A 19,941-nucleotide genomic window follows, 5' to 3' on the forward strand; every position below is an offset into this window, starting at 1 on the left:
GCAAGGCATTGTGGGACTGTGTCCGTCCTCCAGTACACGGAGGCTAACTGGCCTCGCCCAGCTCCAGGAGCCACGTCCGGGGGGCTACGCCGGCCAGAGGCGCACGTCAGCGAAGATGGGCCAATCTCTTTCCTGCGCAGGCGCAGTGGTTCGGGAAGCGCCGGAAGCGCAGGGGGATGGGGCGGCGGTGACGCGAATCTGTCCGCGTTGGAGGGGCCGGGCCGCTGCCGTAGTTGCCGCGGCTGCCTCGTGACGTGGCACAGCCGAAGATTTAACGTCGGAGCCGGAGCTGCCCCGCCAGTCGTGGAGCAGGTCCTCATCCCGCTGTCCGGGAGCTTTTTCGGACACGCCGGCTAGCGAACCGTCCCCGCAGCCGTCTTTCATCCTCAGCAGCTCTTTACTCGCTGAGTTTTCTGGGAACGTAAAAGGAGAAGGCCCGGGGACGCCCCAAACCCCTTTTGCTCCTGCCCATTGCAAGTGCCACTACCGCCATGGGCCTCACCATCTCCTCCCTCTTCTCCCGCCTCTTCGGCAAGAAGCAGATGCGCATTTTGATGGGTGAGTAAGGGCCTGAGAAAAGAGACCAGGCCCGGGTGGGGCGGACGTGTCTCTAAGCTCGGGGTGGCCTCGGGGCCTGTTTTTTGGTGTTTTTCTTTTTTTCTCCCCAGTCCGCTGCGGTGGGGGAGGGGCGGCGAGCTGGGGGTCGGGAGGAATTCCTAAAGGGGAACAATGGGGTGAAGGGTGGGCGGCCGTCGCAGATGTGTGGGAGAGGTTGGAAGTGGGCCGTGGGCAAGGTTTCCTCCTCCTGAGTTTGGCGATTTTTTGCTTGTCTTATTTGAAAGCCCGACACAGTTGGGCGGAGATGTGAGGGTAGCGAACTCTCGGATCTTCCGAGCCCGGAAGAGGCTGGCGAAGCCCATTCTGAGAGAGCGATCTGGCTCCCTTCTTCCCGGGTGTGGGCAGCGGTCGGGAGGGAGGGGGAGGCCCGGCGACTCCAACCTTCCTCCTCCCCCCTTTCCGCCCCGTGTACACACACTGCACACTCCCAACACTGTGTGAGCGAGCAGTCGCCAACTGCCCTGAGCCGGCCCGGGCAGGAAGTGGCCAGGCCCAGTGCGGTGGCCCAGGAGCACCTAGCTTTCCGTGGAGTCCGGAATCCTCAGCGCGCTGTCTCTCCGCTAAACTTTGCTTCGCTCTGGATTCCGCCTCATATATATATATATATATATATATATTATATTATATTATATTATATATATACACATATTCTTTTCTTTATTAATGTCCTTGAAAACTTGAGATTATCATGAAAGTTTCTTTTGGCCAGTCTCAAGGGCTAAATATATTTAATTTACCAGAGAGTTTTCAAAGTACGTAATTTTTGTTCGGCTAAAGTTTAATGGGTGGGTGGAGGGGCGGGGAGAAGGCTTAGAAACTGTTTTTTAAAGCTGGTGACAAGTTTTCAGTAAGTGAACATCATGCCGCATAATATTTAGGGAGACCTTGTTAAGTAGTAATTACACGAGTGTTTTTAAAAAATCTTTTGGAAGGTGGGCTTTTAAAAAATTGCTCTTTAGGGTCGGTGTTTTGCTCTGCCGAGGGAGAATGGGCTTGTCACTTGAGTGATGTAAGCAGCGTCTCCCCGATGGTACTGTGAGTAGTTTTTACATCACAACTTAGGTCTGTGAACCTAAAGAATGCTGTGAGGAGCCTCGCTTAATTTAAACGTTGAGTTTTGTTGGTTCATTAGCTTGTTTTCTAGAGAAGTGGATAAGGGGGAGGTTTTATTTGAAAGTTCCCGGAAGCAAGGTTCAAGATACACAACGGTTAAGGGTATGCACATTTTGGTTCTTTCTTCACTTAACTCAAATTCCAGCTTACTCACAATCCCTGAAACAATTGTTGATAATTCATTCTCAGAGATAAATGAAAGTGTTTTCTCTTTCAAAGTTTATCAGATTTCAGTTATGAAAAAGAATTATTTTTAGGAGGGTAAGCATAATGTTTGAGCTTTAAAAGTACCTGAAAATCGACAGTCCGAAGTATTTGAAGTCAATGGGAGACCTTTGGACTGTCATAAATGAAAATTTCCAGCGTGTTCTTTAAAGAGATTACCTAGTGAGTGTTTCTGTTCTGGGAAAGTGTAGTGTGTTATATTTGAAATACAGTATATAATATTTTACTTAAGATTTCTTGTAAATTATTGTTTTTCTTTTCTTTAGTCTTTTGTAATGGCTGAAAGTTACAGAAAAGAAAGGTAGAATTATGTATGGTCTAAGCACTTTCAAATATTGGTATGTATTAGGGAAGCATTTCTCCTCCTTACGCCCCAGAAATGAAAGAAAGTGGAAGAAGAAAAATAACTCTGTGCATTTGTGCAGGGAATAGAAGTCATGATTTGAAATTATTTAAATCATTCCATGTTAAATTTTCTATTAGTCAGGTTTGCTATTCTTGTTTTGCACTTTAATTCAGGATAATTAGGTTTCCTTGATTAAGTACAGTGAAATCACAAGGTCACCTTTTATGGTAACTCATCAAATGAAGCATTAACCATATGGGGAGTATGTGTATGGATAGTGAAATAGGTGATTTGGAAATTTGATTACTCTTAGATTTTTATATCTAGCTTTATGAGTGATAGCATAAATAATCTTAATGTGTCTGCCCCATCCAAGTTTAGAATTACCAATTAAAGACTATTTTTCCATTATTAATGTTCTCTGACAGGCATGTGTTTTTCCTTTTCCTTTATATGGCTTAGATAAAATTCATGCTTTCTTGAGTCAGTGACTTTTTCAGATTTTACCATTTTAAAGTATTATTGAAAGATAGCAGTTAGCTAATGAATCTGGTTTGCCAAACTACTGTGGAGTTTTACATTTTATTCGTACATATGCTTTCCTGAAAGCTAAAGTAATTTAAAAAGATGTTTGAAGTTGCACTTTATGTTAACTAATTAAAACTAGCACAGTGTATCGAATGTAACATCAAACTATAGATTGATAGAAATTATTTAATTTTTCTCCAAAGGGAAAATCACATGTGAATGATTATTATTGAGCTTAAATTCAAAGTCAGTTACCACTTTAGATTTTTCATGTAGTTCCTTTATTATCCTGTTTTCTCTATGATCTCCATATTTTAATTTGTGATGAGATGTAATTTTGGTAAATGACTCCCTAAATGTTTATATTTGAAAACAATATGTTATGTAGACGAGTTATTAATTCTACTCTCTTTAAACGTGAAAGTTGTTGCCTGTTGAAAAGCTGGAAAAGTGTTGGCTTTCAAAAAAATTGCTAATCCAGTGTAGATTTGTGTTATTTTACATGTGATTAGCTTTTTTGGACCATATATTTACTATGTAACTTTTGGTCTTGATTCTAAAAATAATGTCCTCTTTGTTAAATTTAGAAGATGTGAAAAAGAATAATTGATATCTTATAATTCTACCATTCCACTATATTTGTTATATTTACTCTTAGCCTTAAAGAGGAAGTTTTTGTTTCTCCAGAAGTGTAGTTGTGGTATATAGCCTTGTGTTCTTTTTGACTTAGTTTATTATGACCTTTTCCTTAGGTCATTAACTGAAAACATAATTGTCAGCCTTTAAAAAAGGGGAGAGGCCTTCTGGTTAGTTATATGATAGAGGGAAGTGATAGAAGAGGCAAAAATCCTTAGCTTTATGCCATTAGAAGTTGATGAAGCCACCCTTAGGTGCACCCTCATGTGTTACTATGAGGTGTTTCTATCAGAGACTGATAATTTGCTATTAATTAATAGCACAGTAATCAAAGTGCTGACATCCCTCAGCTGTTGGGTAGAAGCAAAACCCAAGCTCATTATAATTTTCCTATACCCCTGTTAGCATCAGTGTCAGTTTTGATAACTGAACCTCTGAGGAATTAGATAAAATATTAATGTACCTTGGGTCCACCAAGCAAACCTGAGGGAAGAATGTTGATATATGAATACTCTGGCATCAGACCTAAGATTGTTTTTAATGAGAAAAAAAAGGAGATGTAGTTCACATAATACTCATTTAAAGTGTGTAATTCAGTGATTTTTAGTATATTCACAAAGTTGTATAACCATTAACACCATCTTTTTTTTTTTTTTTTTTTTTGGTGGCTGTGGGATCTTAATTCTCTGAGAGGGGATCTAACCTGGTCCATTGCAGTGAAAGCCCAAAATCTTAACCGTTAGGCCACCAGGGAACTCCTACCACTGGGTTAATTCTAGAACATTTCATCAGCCCAAAGAGACACGCCACCACTTCAGCAGTCACTCCTGCTCCTCACCGCTCCCTCTTGCAACAAACCATTTTTCTGCTTTCTGTTGCTGTGGTCTGGTTTGTTCAGGATATATGTTGCCTTTAGTGTCTGACTTTTTTCATGTTTCCAAGATTCATTATACTGACACATTATAGCCTGAATCAGTACTCCATTGCTTTTTATGGCGCAACAGTAATTCCATTGTATGGATATAGTCCACAGTTTGTTTATCATTCATTCATCAGTTGATGGAAATGTAGTTGTTTTTACATTTGGGTTCTTACAAATTATGCTACTATGAACATTCATGCAGTTTTTGTGGAAGCATATATTTTTAATTTTTGTGGGTAAATTAGCAAGGAATGGGATTGTTGGGTCATTCTTAATTATGTTTTACATATTGAGGAACTGACAAACTTTTTCAAAGCAGCTACACCTTTTCACAATTCTGCAGCTATATATGGATCTAGTTTCTTGAAAAGATCTTGTGTTTTAAAATCTGTGTTACTACTCCTGTGATTCTGAGAACATTTCTGAATTTCAGATTTTGCATCTAAAAAATGGAGAGTTATTGTGAGGGTTAAATTACAAAATGTATGCAGTCACCTGGTATTGTGTTTGGAACACAATAAGGACTTGATTTTTAATTATTTAAAAATTATTATGAAGTTTTATTTCAAGCTTCCTTGTAGAAAATCTGAAAGATAAACAAAACATGAAGAAAAATATCCTAACTGGAACTTTACTTACTGAAAATATACTTGTATCGTTTCAGTCTTTTTTCTTCTTTGCATTTGGTTTTTTCCCAAGTTGAGGTAATTGTAATCTATTTTCTTTAACTTAAAATATAAGTATTTCTAATGATTGCCAAAAGATTTTGGGGACAGTTTTGCTGCTTTTGACTGTTCCGTCGAAGTGTAGGTCCAGTCAAGGAGAACAAATAATTCCAGTATATCTTTCAAAACAGTGACTTGTTTATGAGGGTGAGAGGGAGGGGGAGGACATTACTGGACTGTACAGATTAGAGTCTTATCTTGGCTAGTTGAGGATTGGTTATAGCTTCATTTCGTGCAGAAATCTCATTGCCGAATATTACAACATTAAGAAAATACGTACTTAAGAAATCACTAAAGTGGCACAGAATTGTTACACCAACATTTTTTTGAATATAGAACTATATAATGAGCGATGATGTACATTAATTTGTGCATCTTAAACTTCATGATAAATATACCTCAAAACTTAACGGCTTGCATTTATACAACACTTATTTTAGATGCAACTCAAAAAAGATAATCTTTGTGATTTTAGAGTCTTGTATGTGGCTGTGAGCCACTTAACTCTTGTTTTAAAATTTTAAAAATAGCTTCCAGATGCTTAAAAAAACTTTATGGATACACTGTTTTGTATCAGTTAAAATAAACATATAAATATTAAGTCTCTAAAGCAGTCATCCTGATGAGTTTTCACTAGTCTCAACAGTTTCTAATAAAGACATTACTTGGGCAATATTTTCTTTTTAATGAAATCAATACATGTTTATTGTGTAAAAAAGTTCCATACTCTGTATAGAGTAGAAAGATATTAATCATGCATACAAACAGGTATAAATTGTCATTTAAAGAAAAGTTTAATTACCTGAATGCTTTTGTATAACCTAAAGTAGTTATGTAATCATTATTTAACCTGGATTTCTTTCATTCCTTATCAATATTGTTGGACTTACATTGTTTTCAAACTAAGATTTGAAGTCCAGTTGGACCTCCAGTGAGGACAGGTGTGTACATAAGTTCTCCAAACTAAACACAGATTAAAAAAAAATTTTTTATTAAATTTTGCCTGTGCTGGGTATTCATTGCTGCCCATGGGCTTTCTCTAGTTGTAAGTGGGGGCTCCTCTCTAGTTGCGGTGCACATTGCGGTGGCTGCTTGTTGCAGAACATGGACTCAGTAGTTGTGGTGCACGATTTTAGTTGCCCTCTGGCATGCTGGATCTTAGTTCCTGGACCAGGGATCAAACCCGTGTCCCCTGGGTTGGGAGGCGGATTCTTAACCACTGGACCATTAGGGAGTCTCCCCACAAGTGTTTTTTCTAATCAGCATTTCCGTTTCAGTTCTGACTTGGGCTAATGATATTTGGACTTAGTTGAAGGTGAATTTTGCTTTATTTTAAAATTTGATAAAAACTGCCTGAAGAGGATTTAGACTCAAGATACTTAAAGCTTTTTCCAACAATGAAAAGATCCTGTTGTTCATCCCTTTGTCCTGTGTATTTTTATTGAAAATGCTAACCTCTAAGGTAGCTGCTTTTGTTTCCTTGTGTATCTTTTAAACTTATATTTTCTGATATGTTTGCTACTGTTCCACAGTTAAAAAATAAAACGGGCTTCCCTGGTAGTCCAGTGGTTAAGACTCCGCACCTCTGCGGAGTAACACGGGTTTGATCCATCCCTAGGTGAGAATAAAGCAGTTCCTGTTAATGGTTTGTTTTTCTTATGCCCATAAGTGAGGGCTTAGAGTGTGGCTGTTCACTTTAAGTGCCATAATATTTTGGATAGAATAAACAGTTTTATTATGAAGAAGTGGGGAAAAGATTGATTAGAGGATACAGGAGTAAGACAGCATAAAATGTCTGCATCTCCATGGAGATCTGTTTTTTAAACTCCCTTTTATTTAATATGTAGTTATCTTTTACCTGGCTTCCCTGGTGGCTCAGATGGTAAAGAATCTATCTGCAATGTGGGAGACCCCGGTTCAAACCCTTTCTTTTATTTATCTTCTACCAGTGCTCTTTATTTCTCCATATGGATTCACATTATTATTTAGAGTCCTTTCACTTAAGTTTGAAACTCCTTTTAGTATTTTTTTGTAGGATAGGTTTGCTAGTAACAAATTCTCTTAGTTTTTATTTAGAAACTTCTTACTTTCTCATTTTTGAAGGATAGTTTTGCTGGACGTAGGAGTCTTGATGGATGTTCTTTCTTCCATTACTTTGAATATAACATCCTGCTGCCTTCTGGCTTCCATAGTGTCTGATGAGAAGTCAGCATTTAATCTAATTGAGAGTCTTCTGTACATGATGAATCATTTTCTCTCTTGCTGCTTTCAAGGTTCTTTCTTTCTCTAGCTTTCAGCACTTAATCTAAGTGTTAATTTTTTTTGTAGTTCATCCTACTTCGAGTTTTTTGGCTTTTGGGATGTGTAGATTAGAGTTTTTCATTAACTTTGGGAAGTTTTCAGTTACCTTTTCTTCAGATGTTCTTTCTGTCTCTTTCCTTTTCTGGGGCTCTCATTATGCATATTTTGGTATCCCTGATGGTGTCCCTCTGGTCTCTGATACTCTGTTTACTTCATTATTTTTTTTCCTTTTCCTCAGTGTGAATAGTCTCAGTTGACCTCTCTCAAAGCTCATTGATTCCTTTTTCTACCAGCTCAGATATACTGTTGAACTCTTCTAGTGGTGTTTTTCCATTTCAATATTGTACTTTTTAACTCCAGAGTTTCTGTTTGTTTTTAATAGTTTTCATATTTCTGTTTGATGAGATACCTTCTCATACTTTCCTCTAGCTCTTTTTTCTTTTTAAAAGTTTATTATATTTTATTAATAAAATATTAGTTTGGGGGGAGTATAATTGCCTTGCAATTCCAGGGAGATCTTAAAGCTCTCCCCATTGTAGGATACAGAGCAGATAGGATTGTTATATAGGTAGAAGGAATTTGAATAGCCTACTCTAGTCTTTGATTTCATTTAGGACTAACTGATAAAAATTAAACTACTTGCACAGGAATGTAAATTATATAAGTGAGGTGATTTCAGTTTTTTTTTTTTAACAGCATGGGTTTCCTTTGTTAAAGTCATGCTCTGAAGTAAATATCCTTACTTAAGTCAATACTTAGTTGAATTGATTTTAAAATCTGTGATAGTGTTAATGTAGGCAACCAAATGTGATTCCTTAGATGAATAATCCATTCAATGAGGTTATTAGGTATTGACCTTCCATTTTTGAAGGCTTTAGCAAGTAATGTAGTATGTGCAGATTTTCAAAGATTGATGGTTTTCTCAGAAGCAAGTACATTCCTCCCTACTTATATCCATCTGCCTCAAAGGAATTTTAAGAATTTAGGCATTACTTCATTGGAGATGAGTATGACAGAGCAGTTTTCACAACCCAAATTAACCAGTCTTTTGTAAAACTTCTGCACATTTGATGTTGAAATGGATTAAGATACAGGTAAAGTTGGCCTCATCTTTATAATTTAAGAAGGGCATAATTATATACAGTTTTTCCTCTAACATTAAGACCTTTGCTTAAAATTTTCTTGGTATATTAAAGGGAATTGACTGTCAATCGTAAAGATTGCTCTTAATTTGTTCTTACTTGTTCTTTGATCCCATTTCTAATTTGTGTTTTTTTAAATGGTAGTATTTCATAGAATTGATGAGGACTTGAAAGAGATCTTAGATTACTTGATCAGGTCCCTTTATTTTATAGCTAATTTCTCTAACCTCTTTCCTTAAGGGATCCCATGCTGTCTCTCTAGGTCTAGAAAGGAAAATAGAAATGGCTTTTTTAGGAAGTGTAGTCTTTGGGAGCTAGAAATGAGGTGATTTCATTTCTAACTCATTAGTGCCTTGACCAGTCAACTTTTGTTTTCAAACTAAAAATTTGTTGTAAAATTGTTTCTTAGTGTGTCCTTTTGGTCTAGATTTAAAATCTGTAATGTCTTATTCTAGTTGGATTGGATGCTGCTGGCAAGACGACCATTCTGTATAAACTGAAGTTAGGGGAGATAGTCACCACCATTCCTACCATTGGTAAGGTTTACAGTGATTTTTATTTATATCATAATAATGTATTATAAAGTGAAATAGAATACAGTTTAATTTTGACTTTTTTTAAGAGTAGTTTTTGGCTCACAGAAAAATTGAAAGGAAACTACAGAGATTTCCCATATGTCCTCTTCCCCTGCACATGCATAGCCCTCTCCATCTTCAATATTACTTATTTTATCAATTAATAAACATACATTAACACATCGTAGTCATCCGAAGTCCCTATGCTTAAGGTTTGGTACATTGTGTGGGTTTGGACAAATGTACCATTAATAACATATATGCATCATTGTAACTGTCTTGGTTTTTACCTTTGTTGATTATGTATTAGGACTTAAAAAAAAACCAATTCCGGGGGGAATTCCCCAATCAAAGGGGTTGTTTTCTGAAAGACAAAATGTGCAAAATGGTCTTTTCTTTCTTTCTTTCTTTCTTTCTCCTATATAGGTTTTAATGTGGAAACAGTAGAATATAAGAACATTTGTTTCACAGTATGGGATGTTGGTGGTCAAGATAAAATTAGGCCTCTCTGGAGGCATTACTTTCAAAATACCCAGGTAAGTAAGGAATGCTATACATTTTATAACTTCTCTTTTTATGTTTCATGTTGTAAAGTTTAATACATACTGTTTACTTGGATATTCATGTTCACTGTGTGAGTTGGCATTCTTCTTATCAGTACTTCCGTGTTCTTCAGTGGACTCTCTCCTTCGTGCCTTTGTAGACTAAATTACCTAGGGTAGAAAAGTTAAATAATTATCATAGTGATACTTTGGAAGGTGGATTGGGATGGCTCTCAAGATTGAATTAGATGTCTTATCAGTGGTTCTGTTGGTTTCATTCTTAGTGTAGAATCTTAGAAGTAAGATCTTTCTTCTAAAAGTATAGCTTTCTGTTATTGTAGTTTTTAATGAATGTACTGTGATTAATAGTTCTTAATTTAACTCAGTGAAGAGTTTATTAAAATACATGAGGAAAAAATTAAATTAGAGCTTCTCTGTTGATTTGTGAGTTTTTTTTTTGTGTGTGAGGTATTTTTGTATTATCATGCAGTATGTATAATACTGACCTGGAAGAGACTTTAGTGATCCTATGGAGCAGGAATTCTCCAATTTGACTGCGTATTAAAGTCACCTGGAGAGTATTAAAAGCCTCAAAAACCTGAGCATAATACCTGGCCACTTGAATCAGAATCTGTGGCAACATAAACTAGACATGAGTAGTGTTTCTCAAATTTTAATCTGCATATGAATCACCTGGGTATTTGTTAAAATACAGGTCAGTTCAGTGGGACCTGGCTGAGTAAGGCTTGAGATTCTTCATTTCTAGCAAATTCTCACGGGATGGTGCTTAATGCTGCTGGTTAGGCTCCATTACTGGGTTTTTCAGCAGTAGCATTTTTGACATTTCAGGGTGGTTAATTCTTTGTTAGTGAGTATGGAGAGGGCTCTCCTTTGCATTCATTGTAGAGTGGTTGGCAGCATTATTGGCCTTTATCCACTAGTTGTAATCTACCCAGTCATAGTCTCCCCTACCCAGTCCAGTTGCAACAACCAAAAATGTCTCCACATATTGCAAAATATTTCCTGGAGACAAAATTGCTCCCTCTTAAGAACCACTGTGGTAGTCTAATTCTTATATATGAGGAAACTGAAGCTTGGAATGACTTAAGACTGGAGAGCTGGTTCTTGTTTTCCATTTTCAGTTAAGTAGGTCCCAACTCTGGTGATTTTCTACCACATGAGGGATTTCTCAGTAGTTTTTGTTTACTACTGGAGTTGATAAAGGTTTGTAAAAAACAGTAATGTGTGATGTTACAAGCACTTCCTATGTTTAAGATCTGCAGATGTCATTCTTGATTCTACTTCTTAATAACATTGTATACAAATGAGGTTTATTGCCACCATGTAGCAGTGAATACTATAGGTGAGTGGCTGAAACAATCAGGTTTAAGTCATGGTAAGTAAGTGACATACTTTTTATTAAAAAATAAAAGTGTTTCTGTTCATTAACATGAAAGTGAAAGTATCAGTCGCCCAGTTGTGTCTGACTCTTTCTGACACCAGGCACTGTAGCCTACCAGGCTCCTCTGTCCATGAGCTTCTCCAAATAAGAATACTGGAGTGCGTTGCCAGTCCCTTCTCCAGGGGGAATCTTCATGACCTAGGGATCAGACCTGGTTCTCCCGCATTGCACGCTGATTCTTTACCATCTGAGCCACAGGGAAGCCTATTCATTAACATAGCTGTGGTTAGAAAATGTTTTAACATGACTTATATTTTAAAACTTTGTTGTGGAAGTTTTCAAATATATACAAATGTAAAGAATAGCATAATAAACTCCCACATATCTATCACTCAACTTCAGTTATTAGGATATGGACAGTATTGTTTAATTGATATGCCTTTATTATATATTTTGCCTTTTGGATTGTTTTAAAGTAAGTCAGGCATTTTTTTAGAGAACACATTTATTTTTTTGAAATAAATTTGGTATGATAACAAAACTGGTAATCTTAAACCTTTAATTCTTTCTAATTTAATTTTTATAATTTTATTGAAGTATAATTGATTTATAGTGTTTTAGTTTCTGATTTACAGCAAAGTGACTTAGTTATATAGACATATATTCTTTTACATGTTCTTTTCCATTATGGTTTGCCACGAGGCATTGACTATAGTTACCTGTGCTATACAATAAGACCTTGTTTATCCATCCTATATATACTAGTTTGCATCTGTTAGTTCCAGGCTCCCAGTTCCCCCTCATCGCCCCCATCTATCAACCACAAGTCTGTTCTCTGTGTCTGTGACCCTGTTCCTGTTTCGTAGATACGCTCGTTTATGTTGTATTTTAGATTCCACATATAAGTGGTGTCGTACGGTATTTGTCTTTCTTTTTCTGACTTTCTTCACTTAATATGATGACCTGTAGGTCCATCCATGTTGCTGCAAATGGCATTATTTTATTCTTTTTTACAGAGTAATAGTCTGTTGTATATGTGTGCTACATCTTCTTTAATCCTTTCATCTGTTGATGGATGTAGAGATTGTTTCCATGTTTTTAAGCCTTTAACTCTTGACCAAAGGTAACCCTGGTCGTATTCCTTGATTTGTTTAGACTGCTATTTAATTTACTTTTAACTTGTAATTAGACTCATTCCTGGCCTCTCTGGACCACCCTAGAATTGAAAGTTCAAGTACTTCTTCCCAGGGACCTCAAGGCTGCTGGAGAAAGCTTTATGATTACCTGATGTAATCACCACTGTCCTTTTAAAGCTGTCTTTTGCAACATTCATGATCAGTTCTTTTAGAAGCTGATTATTCCATTTAACCATACTTTCTCTAACTTATATTAACAATCCATGACACATTGTTTATTGCAGTAAATTCCTCTTCTCTGTATAATTGAAATTATTTTCCTATTCTAAACAAATAAGTAAATATTTGGCTTTTTAAGTAGTCTTTTCTTAGACTAGCCATTTTTAGAATCCAGTTTTTCTACCCTCTTGATTCTATTCTGTCTCAGGAAGTGAATAACTTAAACTTATTTCTAAAATAACCTTCCCTCTCAAGGTTATGTTGGGACTGATAGTGTTATTTGCATTTTAAACAATAAAAATAGATTGTTAGTAGTCCAGATAAAATTAGATCCATTTTAGAGGTATTACCTCTTCTAGAGAAGTAGGTTCTAAAAAGGACTAACTTTCGAGATAGGAGGAAAAGGAGACAGTTACTAAATGCCTGTGATATGCCAGATACAAATGTTAGATTCTTTTATACCTCTGCGATTATGTTTCATCTTTAATAGGCTTAAAAAGTTGTTAGTGTTTTATTTTATAGAATAGGAGGCATGTTCAAAGACTAGGTAATTTATATAGTTAATAACCAGTGCTTAGGTTTGAATTTATTTTTCCACTATGCCATTGTTGTTTGAGTTGCTAAGCCATGTGCAAGTCTTTGTGACCCCATGGACTGCAGCACACCAGGCTTCCCTGTCCTTCACTATCTCCTGTAGTTTGCTCAGACTTAGGTCCATTGAGTCTATGATGCCATCCAACCATCTCATTTTCTGTTGCCCCCTTTTCCTCCTGTCCTCAATCTTTGAGCATTAGGGCCTTTTCCACGGAGTCAGCTCCTCCCATCAGATGGCCAAAGTATTCGAGCTGGAGCTTCAGCTTCAGCATCAGTCCTTCCAGTGAATATTCAGGGCTGATTTCCTTTAGGATTGACTGGTTAGATCTCCTTGCAGTCCAGGGGACTCTCAACAGTCTTCTCCACACCACACTTCAAAAGCATCAGTTCTTCAGTCCTCAGCCTCTTTTGTGGATCAGCTTTCACATCCGTACATGACTACTGGAAAAACCGTAGCTTTGACCATATATGAACCTTTGTCAACTAAAGTGATGTTGCTGGTTTTTAATATGCTGTCTAGGTTTGTCATAGCTTTTCTTCCAAAGAACAAGCATCTTAATTTTTGGCTGCAGTCACCACAGAGATTCTGGAGCCCAGAAAAATAAAATCTACCCACTATGATACACTGGCTCTCAAAGCACCAAAATTTTTTTCAAAGGATAGGGTGTTTAAAATGATTTCCTGTCGAGATAAAGGAAATGGGCTTGAAGTTTTCTAGACCAAAAGAAAGTATATGTCATTTAATGTCCGTAGTCTGAAATACTTATTGGCATAGTACCTAGCAAGCGTTATGATAGTACTGAGAGGATTAATCCCTCAGTGGATTTAATGTAATGACTTACACAAATAATAGCACAAGATAGTTTGTGATAAAGTGACAGAAGATTAAAAATACCTGGGTCAGGTTGTGGGGAGAATAATAATACTTGGTACAACAGGGATAGCTTTTAACAAATCTGCCCTGTCTCTCTCTAACTTAAAATTGTATACTTTTCCATGTGAAAGTTTTTGAAAGAATCTTAATTCAGCTAATTCCTTCCTAATTAGTATAAAATTCTAATTTTTTTGTAGTATAAAATTCTAATATATGACTATCTTTTAAGAATGGTTACTATCTTTTTTTTTGTTAAGAATTTCTTACTTGATCAAGTCATTCTTGAATTTTTCTTGATTTATTTGGCTTAAAACTTTCTTGGCCCTGATTCTGGACCTGGCAGGCAGCATTCTAGAGTAAGACTTACTATATAAAAAGTACTGACGTGCCCTCCTTCCTCTTTTTTTTAGTTTCATTTTGTGCATGCCTTCGAGTAAGCTAATTCAGTTAGTAAATTGAATCTTTAGGATTGTCCTTTGACCTAAATTGGATTGTCCTTCCTTTATACTTCTGTGCCCACTTTATGGCCATTTTGTTACTAATACTCACCTGTACTTAAACTTGCAAGGGCAGGGGGAAGGGATAAAATTTATTTTTTAGTGTAGTTGGAAAAAGAGTAAGGGTTTTTTCGGGGGGGAAATAGCACTGATAAGTTAAAAATCACAAATAGTGCTCAAATCTGTTTTTAGTTTTTATTGCTCTCTCTTTTTTTTTTTTTTTAAAGTAAGAAAACTTTCTTCCTAGCACTTAACTCTTCATATGGTTTTGCTGCCTGTATGTTTAGGTTTCATGTTTATTTTGTGTTTTAAGTTTAACTTATAATTTATTTAAACAATTTTTCTTCAGGGTCTTATTTTTGTGGTAGATAGCAATGATCGTGAAAGAATTCAGGAAGGAGCAGAAGAGCTGCAGAAAATGGTGAGAATATTTTTTTAATTTATCATTTCCAAGATATGTTTTACCGTAATCTGATTACATTAGTGAGCTTAGAACCTTGAGGAACTATATTCACAGGTTCTTAAGACTGCACATGAAAATTTATACTTATGGATGAGTGACTGCTTCAGCAAGTTGGGAGGAAAGCCCAATTTGTAGAATACTCTGTGAGTGAATCTCCTGTTTTGAAGTGTGACCTTGGAATCCTTATTCCCAAGGTCATTGGGTTCAGTTTTCTCTATACTGTACCTATAATATATAACTTCAAAATGTTTTGTAATATCAACCACGATAAAAAAATTCCACCTAAAGGATATAGCATTTTGGTTGATGGTGGCATTTTGACCTTGCCATGTATTAGTTTAATATTTTCATATATTCATATTGTTAAAAATCCTGGGGAGGGGATGGTTGAGGAACTTTGCCATGGTTTTAGACTTAGATTTGTGAAATATTTACTGAAATATTATCATTCATTGCTCCTAAGAATGTTGAGTGAAGTTTATAAAACCCTAGTGCTGGTATATGTGTAACTGGTGCTTTTTATGTCTCAGTTAAATATTACCCCTTCTACTCTTACTTTTTTTTTCCCCCATCTTTCTTTGGTTAAGTTTTATTGATAAAAATTCACATACCATAACTTCACTCATTTGATAGATAGAAGTTGATGGTTTCTAGTATATAAAATTGTATAATCATTACCACAGTTGAATTTAGAATATTTCATCATCTCCAAAAGAAATACCCAATACCTTCCCTCCACTCCACACTCCCCCGTATATATGCATATGGTCTTTTGTTAACCTTTTAAAAGGTTCTGTCGCTTTGTACTTAGCATAAGTTTCCGAGTTTTGTCTCATATCGGTATTCGATTCCTACCAGCTTCAGCTTTTGGTATTATTTTTGTATTTTTCATGAAATAGTATTTTTCACTACTATGCCCTAATCACTATATTATTTTCCCATTGTTTGATCCAGCTGACCAGAAAGTATAAAAGTCCAGAAAGACTTGCCATGTAAATAAGTTTACAATTAAATACCATAAAGTTCTCCCATAATTGTTTATTCCTATGTGTGTTTCTTGTCCTTGCCAGTCCTGATCCTCTGTGGGTGACTGTCAAGACTGAATGAATGATTTACCTTAACGAAGTGTAGGATGATTTACTTAAGAGAATAGTTTTGTTTTACTTCTTAGGTGTATGATTATTGGTTGATGTTTGATAATGTATGTAATGTTGAATAAATGATGTATATATGTAGGAAGACAGTGTTTTACCTAGTTTGTACAATAATTGAATTTTGATTTGATAGTTGTTAAAGTCTTAGTTTTTATTTTTAGCTTCAGGAAGATGAGTTGCGAGATGCAGTGTTGCTGCTTTTTGCAAACAAACAGGACTTGCCGAATGCTATGGCCATTAGTGAAATGACAGATAAATTAGGTCTTCAGTCCCTTCGTAACAGAACAGTAAGTATTTGGAGTTTCAATTATTAGGATAATTTTTTAAGCTAGTATTTAGTTTAAACTTTTATAACTTACTTGTCCTCTTTGAAACAGATGGTGAGCACATCTTTTTAAAAGCTACAGTGACTTCCCTGGCGGTCCAGTGGTTAACGATGCCACTCTTCACTGCAGGGAGCATGAGTTCAAGCCCTGGTTGGGGAAACTAAGATCCCTCATGCCTTGCAGTGCAGCCAAAAAAAAACCTATGAGAGACTCTTGCTTACATAAAAATGAGCTCTTTAAGCTTTATTTCAAACCTGTCTTTTATATAACTCTGCAGCACATATTTTGTGGTTAGGTTTTCTTTTTAAAACTCTGGTATTTATCAGCTATATTTTAAATACTATTTGGTACTGTTTTCATGGTAGCACTAAACTTGTGCAGGGACTATAACTATGATATTAAATAAGTTTTGAGTTTTGAATTATAAAAAATATCTATTTTCTCTCCAATAGCTTATCATTTTAGATCAGTTATTTAAATATTAGCAAAATACAATCTACTGTTTTATATGTAAAAATATCACAAACTGTTTTTGTAGCTTGTGCTTTACAATAGTTTTTCATTAACTTCTCAACAAGGGAAATACTGTGGTATGACAATAACTGTATTCACTGTTTAACATGCCCCAGGCTAATTTAAATAAGACAGACTAAACGATGCCAGTTTTCCATGCTGAGGAGATACGAATTCATGCTTTTTCCTAGCCTTCTAGGTTATTAGGGTCTTTGGTGTTCAAGTAATAATTGGCAGCATATGGTAGACTTGAAGTGACTTTGCAACATTAGAAGAAGGTCTTTATTTTAAGCAAAATAAAATGGTCAATAAAGAAAATTAATAAATCATCCCATAAAGATAATTAAATTACTTTCTAGGTCTTTTTCTTGGTATTTGTAAATTTTCATGACATTTTATATAGTTACTGAAGATAATATTTGTAGACATTTTAAAGAGTGGAACTTTTGGGGTGCATGAGACTAAAGACAGTGAAATTTTTGGAAGAGCTTGTCTCTGAAATATCAGCAATCCCTACTCTTTGAAAATTTTGCTTCCTCTACTCTGAACTTAGTTTTATGAGAAACAAGGACCAAGTAGGTATTATTAATTATTAATACAAATCTTCCTGTGAACATTCAGATAAAGTAGTAGTTGGTTAAATGTAATGAATGAGTAGCAGAACTTCTTTTCCTCTGCCCATTATTGATTCCTAGCTTCCATCAGCCTAGCTTACCTTGGTGGGTTTGGATATGATAGCTAATTAGTTCTGTGCTAGATGTAAAGAGTGCATATGCAGATGATTTATGTTTTTTAATCCTCAGCAGTTACATGCTTTTTATATTTTATTAGATATAAAATTAGTCATTTGTGAGATATAATAATACTTTAACTCACTGACAACTTTATTTCCTATGACTTTATGTATTTTTTTTCTTTTTTTTTCTATATATTTATGGTACCTACTAATTCCCCTGGAAGATGATTTTCTGAATAAGAAATGGTAAACATTTGATTAATCAAGCATTTTCTTGTTGTCCTTTCTTTACAGTGGTATGTTCAAGCCACTTGTGCTACACAAGGAACCGGTCTGTATGAGGGACTTGACTGGCTGTCAAATGAGCTTTCAAAACGTTAAATGAAGCTGGATATCTAACCAAGGACATGTTTGATAGAATTGGTCTAGGCTTGTTACAACAAAATTAGTTTGCATCTTGGTTATTAAACAGTATCTGGGACTGGTTTGGGCAGAATATTACTGCATTTAAACTTATTTTGTTGCCAATTATTGTTTACCAAGTATAATGTTGCCATTTAGCAATATGCTTGGTTTTAAAGAGAGTCTCCTTAACTTGGGAAAAAAAAAGTGTCCTCTTTTAATTTTACTTCCCTTAAGCCTAAATGCCTGGACTTAGCTAATGTGACACCTTTTAAATAAATCCATTTTGAATGTTTTGTTTTTTTTGAGCCCACAACGAATAATGTTTTAAAGTTACCCCTTGCTACTTCAAATGATACCTTTATCATTCCTGGGACAGTCTGCTGATTTAAAAAAATGTAGCATTCCATTTGTATTTATTTTCCCCCCTTGCCAAAAAGATTTTTTAATACTGCTTGTACCAGCCAGGGAAATGCTCCAAAACACTATTCAGATCTTGCACTGAGGAACTTCTATTTCTCCCCCCATTGTTATTGACTCCTGGCTTCCATCAGCCAAGCTTACCTTGGTGTGGTTTGGATTTGATAATTAGTTCTGTGCTAGATGTAAAGAGTGCATATGGAGATGATTTTTAATCCTCAGCAGATTGTCTTCCTTTATATTATCTTTTTTATGTTGCATGTTGCTTTTGGTATCAGCCTGACTCTTTGCCCAGTATATGATAGTTCTGCTGATGTTTTATTGTTTATTGGTGAACATATCTTCATTAAGAGTTTTTGGAAAACTCATCAAACTCAATGAATAAGTTTTCTTCATAACCCATTTGGAATTATTCCTAATAAAATGATAAAAACATTTAATGGTGTTTGTTTTTCTTGAGTCTTGAAGATGTTTAAAATGGATTTTTCTTATTTAGCAGAGTTGATTTGCATTTATTACATACTGTGAACAGTCATACAGATCCCACTGAGTTTATTGTTTGAACTGGAAGTAAAATACGGGTTGCTAATCATGTGTATGACAGAGTGGGGAGCAGCTTCAAAAATTTAGTGTTCTTTGATAAAATACCATTTTGATGCTGTACATTTCTAAAGTTAGATCAAGAGTAAAAAGCTGTAATAAAATGAACTATCCCCAAAGTATATATGCATGTATTTGTTTCACAGCTCACATTAGTTTAAAAACATCCAAGTGTTGTTTGCATGATGTAATACATAGGTTGTTAGTGATGCTCCTCTTCTATGTAGGGGAACAAAGTTCACAAGCACTTTCTTTTTTAGTGTCACAAATTTCAGAACTTCTGCAGAAAGTGACTAATTCTTTGACATAAGGTATGTACCTCATGAACTTAATCTATGAAGTTACTAAGAACTCAACTTGGTAACCCAATGAGTAACTTGGTTTTTGACTATAATTTATATATTTTATAGACCTTGAATTTATATGATTATTAATGGCTTAGATAAATTTATGTATTGGAATCTTACTTTCAGAGCCAAATACATGCTTGTAAAATAATGTGTATTTTTGAATTGTAAAAAAAAACTGGACAAAGTGAAAATTAGAAAAGTTGTCAAACGGGTTGCCGGGAGAAAAATGTATGGAAAACTTGTGTTATTTAAATTTAACTTCTCTTAACTTCTTCCTTCTGAATAAGAAAGGTCTTATTTCTTGAATAAAATTTGGATAGGGTAAATAGTGTGAGTGGTTTTATGGGGCTCAACTAGGAGATGCAAAACTACAGTAGGTTCAGTGATGGGATCATAGTTAACACTGTTACGTTAAAAAAACTAAACCAAGTTAAGTCAAGAGTGCTTTCATGAACTCTGAAGACAGAATAAAGAGAATCCATATAATCTTACTTTCAGCATCTGGCAGCTGTTACTACACCATTGTTGGAAATGACTGCACTAGAAATGTAAAATTGCCTAGTTTTCACTAAATGGGCTTTA

At 35.6% G+C, this 19,941-nt stretch overlaps 1 protein-coding gene across 1 annotated transcript; it reads left to right on the forward strand.

The window, feature by feature from the left end:
* Positions 1 to 491: 491 nt before the first annotated feature.
* ARF4 (ADP ribosylation factor 4) lies at positions 492 to 17,968 on the forward strand. The gene is made up of 6 exons (NM_001162546.1): positions 492 to 558; positions 9,012 to 9,092; positions 9,558 to 9,667; positions 14,745 to 14,816; positions 16,174 to 16,299; positions 17,882 to 17,968. The coding sequence occupies exons 1-6, from the start codon at positions 492 to 494 to the stop codon at positions 17,966 to 17,968; spliced, it is 543 nt and encodes a 180-aa protein (NP_001156018.1).
* The last annotated feature ends 1,973 nt before the right edge of the window (positions 17,969 to 19,941 follow it).

The sequence above is a fragment of the Ovis aries genome, chromosome 19 (genome assembly GCF_016772045.2).
Source record: "Ovis aries strain OAR_USU_Benz2616 breed Rambouillet chromosome 19, ARS-UI_Ramb_v3.0, whole genome shotgun sequence".
In the NCBI taxonomy this organism is placed as follows: Eukaryota; Metazoa; Chordata; class Mammalia; order Artiodactyla; family Bovidae; genus Ovis; species Ovis aries.